The sequence below is a fragment of the Thalassophryne amazonica genome, chromosome 8, assembly GCF_902500255.1.
Source record: "Thalassophryne amazonica chromosome 8, fThaAma1.1, whole genome shotgun sequence".
Classification (NCBI taxonomy): domain Eukaryota; kingdom Metazoa; phylum Chordata; class Actinopteri; order Batrachoidiformes; family Batrachoididae; genus Thalassophryne; species Thalassophryne amazonica.
The window spans coordinates 46,066,264-46,078,604 of record NC_047110.1 but is presented as its reverse complement, the minus strand read 5'-3'; the positions used below and the strand labels follow the sequence as shown (position 1 = coordinate 46,078,604).

Sequence of the window (12,341 nt, the reverse complement as noted above, 5' to 3'; positions counted from 1 at the left end):
TTGGATACATAATAATATCCTTTCTGGTAACCACACAATCAGTACAAAACTGTATGTAGTCTGTTATAGTATCCGTGGCCTCATCAATGTCTAAAGTATGAAAAATGTCCCAATCTGTGCAGAGGAAATATCCCTTTAAAGCCTCTATGTTATCACTTGACCAAACAGGCACTGTCCTGATCTGTGGCTTGCTGCTCTTCAACACAGTCATATAAGTTGGAATCAGATGTATTATGTTATGATCTGAATTAGACAAGGGAGGCTTTGCTCTGGCCCTGTAAGCATTCTTAATATTGCCATAACATTTATCTAAAATCTTGTCATCCCGAGTGGCACAATCAACATATTGATCAAATCCAGGGAGGGACAGTTCTAATTTACAACTATTAAAATCACCAAGTATAAAAACAGGAGCACCAGGCGTACGTTGCAGCTGAAGGTGAACAAAGTCTGCAATTTGAGCTGCAATTTGAGCTGCAGCTCGGACTGCATTTCCACTTGGGGGAACATAAACAGCAAAAATTAAAATATTACCAAACTCCCTCGGAAGATAAAAGGGTCTCACGGAAAGGCACAGAAGTTCCACATCTTTGTTACACACCATCTCCCTGACGGTGTAATTCCTGCACCAGCCTTCATTGACGAACACACAGATGCCTCCGGTCCGCTCGAATGACAGAAAAACCCTCCACATCAATAAGGGAGCTTGGAATATCTGCATGTAACCATGTCTCTGTGATCACAAGCAGGCCTGACTCCCGGTACTCAAAGCCTACTCTGGCATTGGTACGAAGCTCCTCCATCTTATTTCTCAGAGACAGCGCATTGCACAGGATCATACCCGGCAGCGGCGGTCTGTTGCCTCTTCGGCGAAAACACTGGCGTATTCCTCCTCGTCTGCCTCTTTTCCGATGACGTGCTCTGCGTCCTGTTGTATCCTCAGCATCTCCGGCAGATCAGCCGGAGGCATGATTCCCGCAGATCGCAGGGAAAGAAGAGCGTCTCTGGTGTAGGTGAGTGATCGCTCACCTGCTTCCGCGTTCGGAAAAGTTTGGCAGATCCTCAGCAATTCCCAAAAAATCAGAATTATAAAAATTTGGTGCATAAATAACGCCATGGTGCTTTCCCCACACACACTGACAAATAACAATCCAACAATTAAAATGTTTAAAAGTTTAAAAACACAGCAGTTAAAACACAGCAGCCGCAACAGGAGTCCAGGTCGCCACAGGGCAGCGCCACCAGCTGATAGTGTTGAGAACTGTAGATGAAAGATAGATGTAGAACTGAAATATGTGGATCTGTGTGGTTAAACTTGAAGAGATGTTCACTTATCTCCACAGTGGCATTCATAATTCTGAGGCCTTGGCCTTTCAGGTTGGAAAATGCCTGGAAAGATCTTATGGAATCACTGAACAGAGGCATTTGGTGATGCTGAAACCTTTGTAGGAGAATGAAGGTCCAAGTTTTTGGGGTCCTGTTGCTTCCTGTTGCTTCCTCTCTTACTGCTGTGTTTATGTGACCGATTTGGGGGCATTTATGATGTAGACCAGTTGCACTGGCACTGTTATCCACCAGTGAGAAGGACTATTACTCTGCCTGTGAAAAGAGGGACACCCCCCATCAGTGGCCAGTTAATTGCACAGCTGAATGTATATGTGTTCCCAAATACTTTGGCGAATGTAAAAGTTCCACTATCTCATTCATAATCTCTCACCTGCTTCATATTGGAGAGTAGCAAAGTGTTTACAGGCTCCTCCGGAAGGAAATCACTATTGTATGTGGTGTCACTTTGATTGGAGCATTTTGTTCTTCTTAAGGGCTTCTTTTGTGCTGGACACCAAAGAAGCTCCATGTGGTATACAGTAGTGTTCAGAATAATAGTAGTGCTATGTGACTAAAAAGATTAATCCAGGTTTTGAGTATATTTCTTATTGTTATATGGGAAACAAGGTACCAGTAGATTCAGTAGATTCTTACAAATCCAACAAGACCAAGCTTTCATGATATGCACACTCTTAAGGCTATGAAATTGGGCTATTAGTAAAAAAAAGTAGAAAAGGGGGTGTTCACAATAATAGTAGCATCTGCTGTTGACGCTACAAACTCAAAACTGTTATGTTCAAACTGCTTTTTTAGCAATCCTGTGAATCACTAAACTAGTATTTAGTTGTATAACCACAGTTTTTCATGATTTCTTCATATCTGCGAGGCATTCATTTTGTTGGTTTGGAACCAGGATTTTGCTCATTTACTAGTGTGCTTGGGGTCATTGTCTTGTTGAAACACACATTTCAAGGGCATGTCTTCTTCAGCATAAGGCAACATGACCTCTTCAAATATTCTGACATATCCAAACTGATCCATGATACCTGGTATGCGATATATAGGCCCAACACCATAGTAGGAGAAACATGCCCATATCATGATGCTTGCACCACCATGCTTCACTGTCTTCACTGTGAACCGTGGCTTGAATTCAGAGTTTGGGGGTCGTCTCACAAACTGTCTGTGGCCCTTGGACCCAAAAAGAACAATTTTACTCTCATCAATCAATCAATCAATCAATTTTTTTTTTTATATAGCGCCAAATCACAACAAACAGTTGCCCCAAGGCGCTTTATATTGTAAGGCAAGGCCATACAATAATTATGTAAAACCCCAACGGTCAAAACGACCCCCTGTGAGCAAGCACTTGGCTACAGTGGGAAGGAAAAACTCCCTTTTAACATCAGTCCACAAAATATTCCTCCACTTCTCTTTAGGCCAGTTGATGTGTTCTTTGGCAAATTGTAACCTCTTCTGCACGTCTTTTATTTAACAGAGGGACTTTGCGGGGTATTCTTTCAAATAAATTAGCTTCACACAGGCGTCTTCTAACTGTCACCGCACTTACAGGTAACTCCAGACTGTCTTTGATCATCCTGGAGCTGATCAATGGGTGAGCCTTTGCCATTCTGGTTATTCTTCTATCCATTTTGATGGTTGTTTTCCATTTTCTTCCACGCATCTGTTTTTTTTAATCCATTTTAAAGCATTGGAGATCATTGTAGATGAACAACCTATAATTTTTTGCACCTGCGTATAATTTTTCCCCTCTCCAATCAACTTTTTAATCAAACTACGCTGTTCTTCTGAACAATGTCTTGAACGTCCCAGTTTCCTCAGGCTTTCAAAGAGAAAAGCATGTTCAACAGGTGCTGGCTTCATCCTTAAATAGGGGACACCTGATTCACACCTGTTTGTTCCACAAAATTGACAAACTCACTGACTGAATGCCACACTACTATTATTGTGAACACCCCCTTTTCTACTTTTTTTTACTAATAGCCCAATTTCATAGCCTTAAGAGTGTGCATATCATTAATGCTTGGTCTTGTTGGATTTGTGAGAATCGGTACCTTGTTTCCCATGTAACAATAAGAAATATACTCAAAACCTGGATTACTCTTTTTAGTTACATAGCGCTACTATTATTCTGAACACTACTGTGCATGGGTATGTCTATGAATTCCTCTGAATTAATTCATCATTTGTGTTCCTCAGATTAATGGCCATGACGTGCAGGACAGAGAGGAAGCGGTGGCTGCGCTGTCCAGCGTAGACTGCAGGAACATTGTACTGCTGGTTGCCAGACCTGAAATACAGGTAAATATAACAGTTACATCACACTGATGGCTCCAATGTATCCAGAAAGGAAAGTATCAATCAGCTCTTTTATTGGCCAGTTGATTGCTAATGATATTTTATATCCAAATTTGTTTTAAACTGTTTGATACTAACTGCAGGTTTAAAATGTTTCAGACAAGTTTTAGAATGTCTTCAATTACCATATAATTTGTGAGGTAAGGCTAAAAGAGAAGTGACAAAAGCTAAGGAAAAGGCATATAGGGAGCTGTACCAGATGTTGAATAGTAAGAAAGGAGCAAAGGACTTGTACCGATTGGCCAGACAAAGGGACAGAGCTGGAAGGGATGTACAGCAGGTTAGGGTGGTAAAAGATGCAGAGGCTAATGTGTCCACAAGTGAGGAGAGTGTGTTGAGAAGGTGGAGGGAATGTTTTGAAGAGCTAATAAATGAAGGAAAGGAGAGAGAGAAAAGGTTTGATGATGTGGAGAAAGTAAACCAGGAAGTACAACAGATTAGTAAGGATGAAATGAGGGTAGCTATGAAGAGGATAAAGAGGATGAAGAGTGGCAGTTGGTCTAGATGACATTCCAGTGGAGGCAGGGAAATGTCTAGGAGAGATGGCAGTGAAGTTTCTAATCAGATTGTTGAATAAAATCTTGGAAAGTGAGAGGATGCCTGAGGAGTGGCGAGAGTGTGCTGGCTCCTATTTTTAAGAACAAGGATGATGTGCTGAGCTGCAGTAACTACAGAGGCATAAAGCTGATTAGCCACACCATGAAGTTATGGGAAAAAGTAGTAGATGCTAGGCTTAGAAAACAGCTGAAGATCTTTGAGCAGCAATATGGTTTCATGTCGAGAAAGTCCACAACAGATGCTATGTTTGCTCTGAGAATACTGATGGAGAAGCCAGAAGGAGTTAGATTGTGTGTTTGTGGATTTAGAGAAATTTGCAAGGAGTAGAAGTGGTGAAAATAGATGAGTTTAAATACTTGGGGTCAACTGTCCAAAGTCAGTGGTGGGCACAGTTCCGCTAATCCGCTAATTATCGAAGATAATGTTTTCATTATCGGATTAGCTTTTCAGATAACTTTGAAAACCCAGTATCGGACCAATTATCTTCCGATTTGGTCTCTGTTTTGGTCTGATCATTTTTAGACCGCTAACATTTTTTCAGACATAATTCTTTGTAGTAGATGCACCGTTCTATCCTCTACAAAAAGAGAAGAGCTGCTTCCAGAATAAACTGCTCTATCCTCTGCAGGCAAAGGAGAACTGGTCATAAAAAAGAAAAAACTAATTTCTTTTGACTCCATACTAACACGCTGGCAATAGCACCCAAGTCATCCAGAGGCATAGAGTTTTAACTTATGGTTAAAATTTTAACCAAACTTATTTTGGACAAGTTATTTAAATTAATGTCATGTCTGAAGTTTTATAAAGTGAAAATATCAGATATATATTTTAGTTTTAAAGTAATGCACTAATTTTGAAGGTTTTAGTGCGGACCTGGTGTGTGCGCAGTGCATTATGGGTAAAAGTTCACAACAGGAGAAATGCATTTGAGACGCTCTGATCAGGCTCCACACAGACAACAACATTAAATTATTTGTATATTGTGCCTAAAACTCTTATGAATATATTCTCTGGGTTTATAGACATTGTTATTGTGTTTGTTTTATGCAAAAATGGCAGAAGAAGCCCAGGTTGCTTTTCCAAAAGCCGAAATTGTGATTCAGCCCGTGTGATATAACCGGTGTCAGAATGCATAGAACACTGCCATCTACTGGCGACTGGTTATATCATAGTGTTGTCGACCGCAGGATTTTAAAATTATCTGTAGGTTTCCAAAACCTGAGAGACCCCACACATGGAGATAAAAACAAATCATAGATCTGACAGGTTTAGTTGTACAGTGTGTGGTGTCAGCCACACGGTAAAGACAACACACACAAGCAGATTTCACACACGAACATTCCCTAGTCAGACACCTCGTTTTCTGATTGGCTGCATGTCACATTTAGCTCCTCATGCCCTTCTTAACACACCACACACGGCAGGAATATCTGCTAAGATTATATTTAGCGTCATCACGATTGTCGGGGCGTCCTTAAGATTGTCGGAAGGGGAAGATCAGGTCTGATATCGGCCTAATTATCTTGCCATGTGAACCAGGCTTGATGTTATGACGCCTCACGGAGTGACTGATTGATGCGTTATGACACCGCACCGAATATGTTTTCACTATTATTTGATTTCTTTGTGCGACTGACATCGTTATTCAAGCATTCAAAAGGCGATTCATATCGCCACACAATTCCAACACACAAGAAAGTTTTTTGACAGTTCTTGTTATTGAAAGAAACCTTGTCTCCCTAACTGGATAGAGTTGTGATGTCATCACGTGTGCGCTTAGGCGTTGTGTAGTGGGATCTTGAAAATTTCTTTCTTTTTTTATACAAATGAAAAAAATTTAATATTTTACAAAAGCACATTTATTTGTAAACACCAACACGTTACATTGATTCACTTGTGTTGGTTTTTACATAGAATGAATGAATCAACCAACCAGTATGAGTGGAGGCATAGTATACCCATAATCCCATTTGGGGATCTGTATGTTAATGTTCAAATCTTCAGAATTAGTGCATTATTTTAAAATTAACAGATATGTGTATATCACTTTGTACATTTTAAGAGGTTACATTAATGTAGTTATTCTATCTGGAATAATTTTATTTTTAAAGCAAAACCATAATTCAGACCTGCTTTCCATTTCAAGACCTCTGCCTCATCGTGGGACCACTGTGTCGTGTCAGGTTAAATGATGCTTTTCTACAGCAGGGGGCAGAGCACACAAAGACAAGCGCTGGCTCATTGGCTGTTTGGGTTTGTGATTGCCATTGGTTCTATCGGACGTTTTGGCGGTGTTTAAACTCAAAATCAGCTTCTTAGTAGCTGAGAGTGTATGGGAGGAAAAATTTAAAGTTATTGGTTATCTTGTAGCTTCCGATAAGTTTTTAGGCAGTTTATCAGTTCAGCGTTAAAAAAGATAACTTTTCAGTTAGCTGATTACCAGTTATTGAAGCTAACTTTTTGGTTAGGTGTGCCCACCTCTGTCCAAAGTAATGGAGAGTGTGGTAGAGAGGTGAAGAAGAGTGCAGGCAGGGTGGAGTGATTTGTGACCGAAGAATATCTGCAAGAGTGAAGGAGAAAGTTTACAAGATAGTAGCAAGACCAGCTATGTTGTACGGCTTAGAGACGGTGGCACTAACAAAAAGACAGGAGGCAGAGTTGGAGGTGGCAGCGCTGCAGATGTTGTGATTTTCTTTGGGAGTGAAGACAATGGACAGGATTAGGAATGAACATATCAGAGGAACAGCTCAGGTGGGACGGTTTGGAGACAAAGTCAGAGAGGTGAGATTGTTTTTACATGTGCAGAGGAGGGACCCAGGGTATATAGAGAGAAGGATGCTGAGGATGGAGCCATCAGGCAGCAGGAGAAGAGGAAGGCCAAAGAGGAGGTTTATGGATGTGTTGAGGGAGAACATGCAGGTGGTTGGTGAGAGAGAGGAAGGGTGAGATGGAAATGATTGATCTGCTGTGGCGACCCCTAACGGGAACAGCCGAAAGAAGAAGAATAAGAGCTCTGATGTGTTTTCTGAGTGTCCCTTTAATTTTTTGAGCACTATATTAACCTGCTTTTAGTGGCTCAAAACCAGCTATGAAATATCTCAAACTGACGTTCCTGTGATTAAATTATAGATAATCTTGTTTTTAGTGGGTTTAAACTGTTGAACAGCAAGGGCAGACTGGTTTAGAGTGCTTTAATACATTTGAACAGATTTTAACTGGATTGTAAGTGATGTTGAACTGTTATCAACCTGAATATCTTTGGATGTTCTTTTGTTAAAAGTAGTAATTTAGACTCTTTGGGTTTTGAAAAATTGTGATATCAAAAATGTAATATTCATAGAACAATTATTAATTTTAATTAATTTTCCAAGAATGACAGTCTGATTAATAAAACATGAAACCCATCATTAGTTTCAGCCTGACAAATATCAACAGATTTGTAACTAGTAATAGAGCTAGGTAGCCACTCATAGTGGAGGCCACAAGTAAGAGACCTCATCATGTTTTATTTTTATGTTGCGCCATGTAATTGACTTCCAACGGTAAGCCATAAAAGCTAATGGCATGCTAATGTAGAGTGAGTTTAGGCCCAAGGCCGGTGTCATATAATCGGATGGACTCTGCCGCAGTGCAGATGAGCTAGCAGCAATGACACACTCATTGTAATTAAATGTCTCTCAGTAGAAAATCTGAAATCTTCAGGGATGTATCCCATTTGCTTCAACTGGAGTAGACCGATGATAGACAGTATGAAGTAAAATAACCGAGTGTCCACTGAAATGTGCAGTTGTTAATTTTATTAGATTATATATGCATACATTGTGGTTGTGCGTTGCCAGATTACATGTACTGTATATGTGCCAATCACTGTTTAAAGGTTGGACTGTAGTTTCTTATCTCATACACATGTCAGCTATGCTCAGAAAAACCCATTTGTGCACCCATTTGGAAGACATTTCTTTTAAGATATCATGTCACAACTCTGTTTCATTCCATTTGCTTATGTTCATCTTTCCCCCTTAGCTGGAGGAGGCCTGGCTGGATGATGAGCACAATGAGTTCCTGGAGCAGCTGAAGATGGAAATGTTGGAGGAGCAGCAGAGAGAGGAAATAGAATTGGCTGCCCTTCAGGAGGAGCAGGAGAATGAACGGGTCAGATGGCCGCCGAATATGTTACCTTGTCTAACTGGATTAGATAGTCAGTGACGTAGTTTTTTGTAATCTTGGTTTTCAAACATACTCTGGAAGGCCACTTGCATCTCTGCTGTGGCCAATATGTTGAAAACCTTTGAAACATCTGAGGTTTTAAACTACTCCTGACTGACATACAGCAGGAAAAATAAGTATTTAGGATATCACAATTTTCTCAGTAAATATATTTCTAAAGGTGCTATTGAGATTACATTTTCACCAAAAAGTGTTGAACACCTGAAGAAAGGAAGGTGCAAAAAGACATGAAAAGCCAAGACACCAGCTGAAATCTATCGGTAATTAGAAAGTAATCCTGCCCCTTGTCAGTGCAAATTAATATCATCTGGATCAGTCCTAACTGATGGCCCATAAAAAGGTGTCTAATTACCAAGATGTCACGCAAGAAACATAATGGGTAAAAGCAAAGAGCTCTCTCAAGATCTTCACAACCTTGCTGTTGCACAACATACTGATGGCATTGGTTACAGGAGGATTTCTAAACATCTGAATGTTCCATTGAACACTATAGGGCCATAATCTGGAAGTGGAAAGAACATTATTTCACTATAAACTGGTCATGACCAACTGCTCCTCACAAGCTTTCTCACAGAAGAGTGAAAAGAATTATCAGAAAAGTTGTCCAAGAGCCAAGGACCACTTGTGGAGAGCAACCGAAAAATGGTTTCAAAGAAAACAATAGCTAATGCACTCAACCATCATGCTGACCATTGTGTGTTTGTTGTTGCACAACATTTAGACACGTTTGGGAAAACACAAGACCCAGATTGAACTCTTTGGATGCCATAATAAACACTATGAATGGCACTGCACATCACCCCAAAAACACCATACAAGCAGTGAAGTTTGGAGGTGGGAGCATCATGGTGTGGGGCTGTTTTCAGCATATGGCACTGGCAAACTTCATATGATTGAAGGAAGGATGAATGGAAAAATGTACCGAGACATTTTTGGTAAAAATCTGCTGCCATCTACCAGGATGATGAAGATGAAACAATGATCCCAAACACACAGCCAAGGAAACTCTCAGTTGGATTCAAAGAATGAAAATAAAGCTGCTGGAATGGCCCAGCCATCACCTGTCTCGAATCCAATAAAAATCTATGGAAATAACTAAAGATCAGAGTTCATAGAAGAGGTCCACGAAACCTTCAAGATTTGAAGACTGTTTTTGTGGAAGAATGGGTCAAAATCATACCTGAACAATGCATGCAACTAGTTTCTCCATACAGGAGGCATCTTGAAGCTGTCATTACCAACAAAGGCTTTTATGCGAAGTATTAAATAAATTTCAGTAAGCGTGTTCAATAGTTTTTCTCTGTGTGATTCCATTTTATTACACATAACTTAATTTCTGTACTCATTTGTTTTGGTTGCTTTGCATGTGTGGATTATTTGTGTTGTTAGAGACATCTGGTGAAAATTTCATGTCGGTAGGACCTTTAGAAATATTTTTACTGAGAAAAATGGTGATGTTTTCAACCCGCTGTAGTTATATTTAAACCATTTTGAACATGACACAATCATACATACTTATGCCTTCTTGGACTTTAATAAGCCATTATACATAGTCAGTGTTAACCTTTTCCTCAAAATGGCTACAGCTGCATACAGCTCCAGATAAAAAGCCAACATTTCATCGGCTTTCTTTGCAAAACTGACAGTGAAGATGATCTTTGTGCTTTGAAACATGAATACAGAATAATGGCTATGAATATTTATGCAAGGAGACTGGTAAAGCATTTCAATTCTAAACATCAGGACTCGTGATTTAAAATTCTGTTTTGCTGAAGACCTAGATATACTACATAAATCCATATAAATGGAACTTCAAAGGCATTATAAAGAGGAAACAATCCCTGGAGTAACAAAGCTGTTTTACAGGATTATTCACAGCAGCATGTGTAATCCTTCAGGAGAATAGAACTGCACTTGCTGAACCCCAAAATAGTTCCAGTAACTGTTTTTGTAGTGGTTGTCTCCTGTTTTTATTCCTTACTGACAAACATTTAAATACACACAGACACACACACAAATAAATACGAGAGGCTTCTATTTTGAAAACTGGTTTTGTTTTTGTTGTTTCAGTTCCAGCATATTGGAACTGGAAGCAAATTGAGTATATCGTGAATATGAGCCTGGAGTGCAGAATTTCAGCTTTATTTCAAATGATGTGCAAACGTAAGCAGTTTTTTTTGTGTGTGGGCCCCCATTTTTAAGTATATATTCACAGCCAGGTCTGTTAACCCCTTTTTTGTCTGCATGTTAGGAGACAAAAGGTCTCGAGTTAAGTTGAAGTGTTGGATTTGGAATACATTGAAGTTAAATGTCTGTGTAAATTTACGAAAAAAAAGTTGTTACTGCCAGTGATACACACCACCAAGTCTGGGAACAGGCACTTTGACACATCAATGACACCACTGCACCTTGGTTCTTGGATGCAACCACCCAGGCTGATACCTATCCATTTCCATGTCTCTAAAGGCTGTCATGCCATGACGGATAGAACAAAGGGATTAGTTACGGATTTAAATATTGTGTCCATTGGGAAAAACTGCGTAATCCATTGGCCTCCCGTGGATGTGGGGCTGTGACAGACAGCTGCTGTCACATTTCCACTGCCAACACAGAGTTCTGCATTTAGCAGATCAGTTATCCTCGTTTCCTGATATATATGCACTTGGGGAAGCTGGATTTAAGAAGGGTTTGAAAGCATGATGCCATATTTCCTCACTGTTCATGTACTGGCCTCACAGTGAGGACATCAAACAACTCTGTATTGCCTCCTCGCCAACAGAATCTTTCAAGCGCACTAAGGTCCACATAAAAACCACACAGCTGTCTTTTTCTTCAGTAGTCTGATATGGAACAGCAGCACTATGTTGCTGCATTGGGATCTGTCCTGTCTCCACTCATGCAGAATTCGCAGCCTGTGCTGGAGTTTGGGCCGATATAAACTCATGAGTATGGTAAAAGTAAATGACAAGTAGAGGTCAAAACTATAAATGTGCAGGCAGCAGGAAAACTCTCCTCCTGACGTCTGCTCAAAGTTTTCAACATGCTCAAAATTTTTTGATGGACTCGGCGGACATCACAGGGATGAAAATTGTACACTTTTTTGGCGGATTTCCGCTTTTTTCCATCAGGCATCTTGTTGAGCAGCAAGGGGCTCTTGAAGTAAAGCTGTTGGTTTTTATTTCACATTCTCTTTATTTTTCCCCGCTAAAACCCTAAAGAGCATATGTCTGTCAGTAATATTTACCTTTTTATGTTAAATTGACCTGTTATGGTCTTCTGACACAGTTGATAGATGTATTTTATAACTTAAAAACTGAAGCAATGCTAACACGTTAGTATGTTTATGGCATTTTCAATGATAAAGTTAGCATTAAGCTGTCACCTGTCAGCATGTTTATGTGCATTTGTGTTCAGTATAATAATTAATGACTCAGCATTTGTTGACGTAAAAGAGCCAAATGCATTACAAATTGTACTATTTTTTCTTTTATTTTTATTTCTATATTGTAGTTTCACAGTGATCCTCACAGTGAGCACCTCAAACTTACCTGGTGACTCCTAGATGTTTACTGTTGAACTATTTATTTGAAGGTTTATTTTGAACATAACAAAAGAAATAATTGCAGAGTGATTTGTGATCCAGAACATGTTTTGCCTTTTTTAAACGCTGAAATGCCTTTTGATTCTTTTATTTAATTTGGTTTGGTTTTATTTGATGTGGGGTTTCTAACTGATTTTCTCATCTATTAGTATTATTGCCCCAAGAAATTTATTTTCGTTAGCCCTTTCAATTTACACCCCATCTATCTGTATTTTTACTTGCTCATTCGTTCTACAGTTCCCAAATAACA

The 12,341-nt window shown here is 39.6% G+C and overlaps 1 protein-coding gene across 3 annotated transcripts in view; it reads left to right on the top strand.

Moving 5' to 3' along the window:
* The window catches only part of LOC117515519 (PDZ domain-containing RING finger protein 4-like), a 640,352-nt gene that overhangs the window by 622,253 nt on the left and 5,758 nt on the right, over window positions 1-12,341 (top strand). For all 3 annotated transcript variants that reach the window (XM_034176100.1, XM_034176101.1, XM_034176102.1), the window contains exons 6-7: window positions 3,547-3,648; window positions 8,287-8,415. In XM_034176100.1, the coding sequence (XP_034031991.1) occupies window positions 3,547-3,648; window positions 8,287-8,415 (231 nt within the window). The remainder of the gene's footprint in view (window positions 1-3,546; window positions 3,649-8,286; window positions 8,416-12,341) is intronic.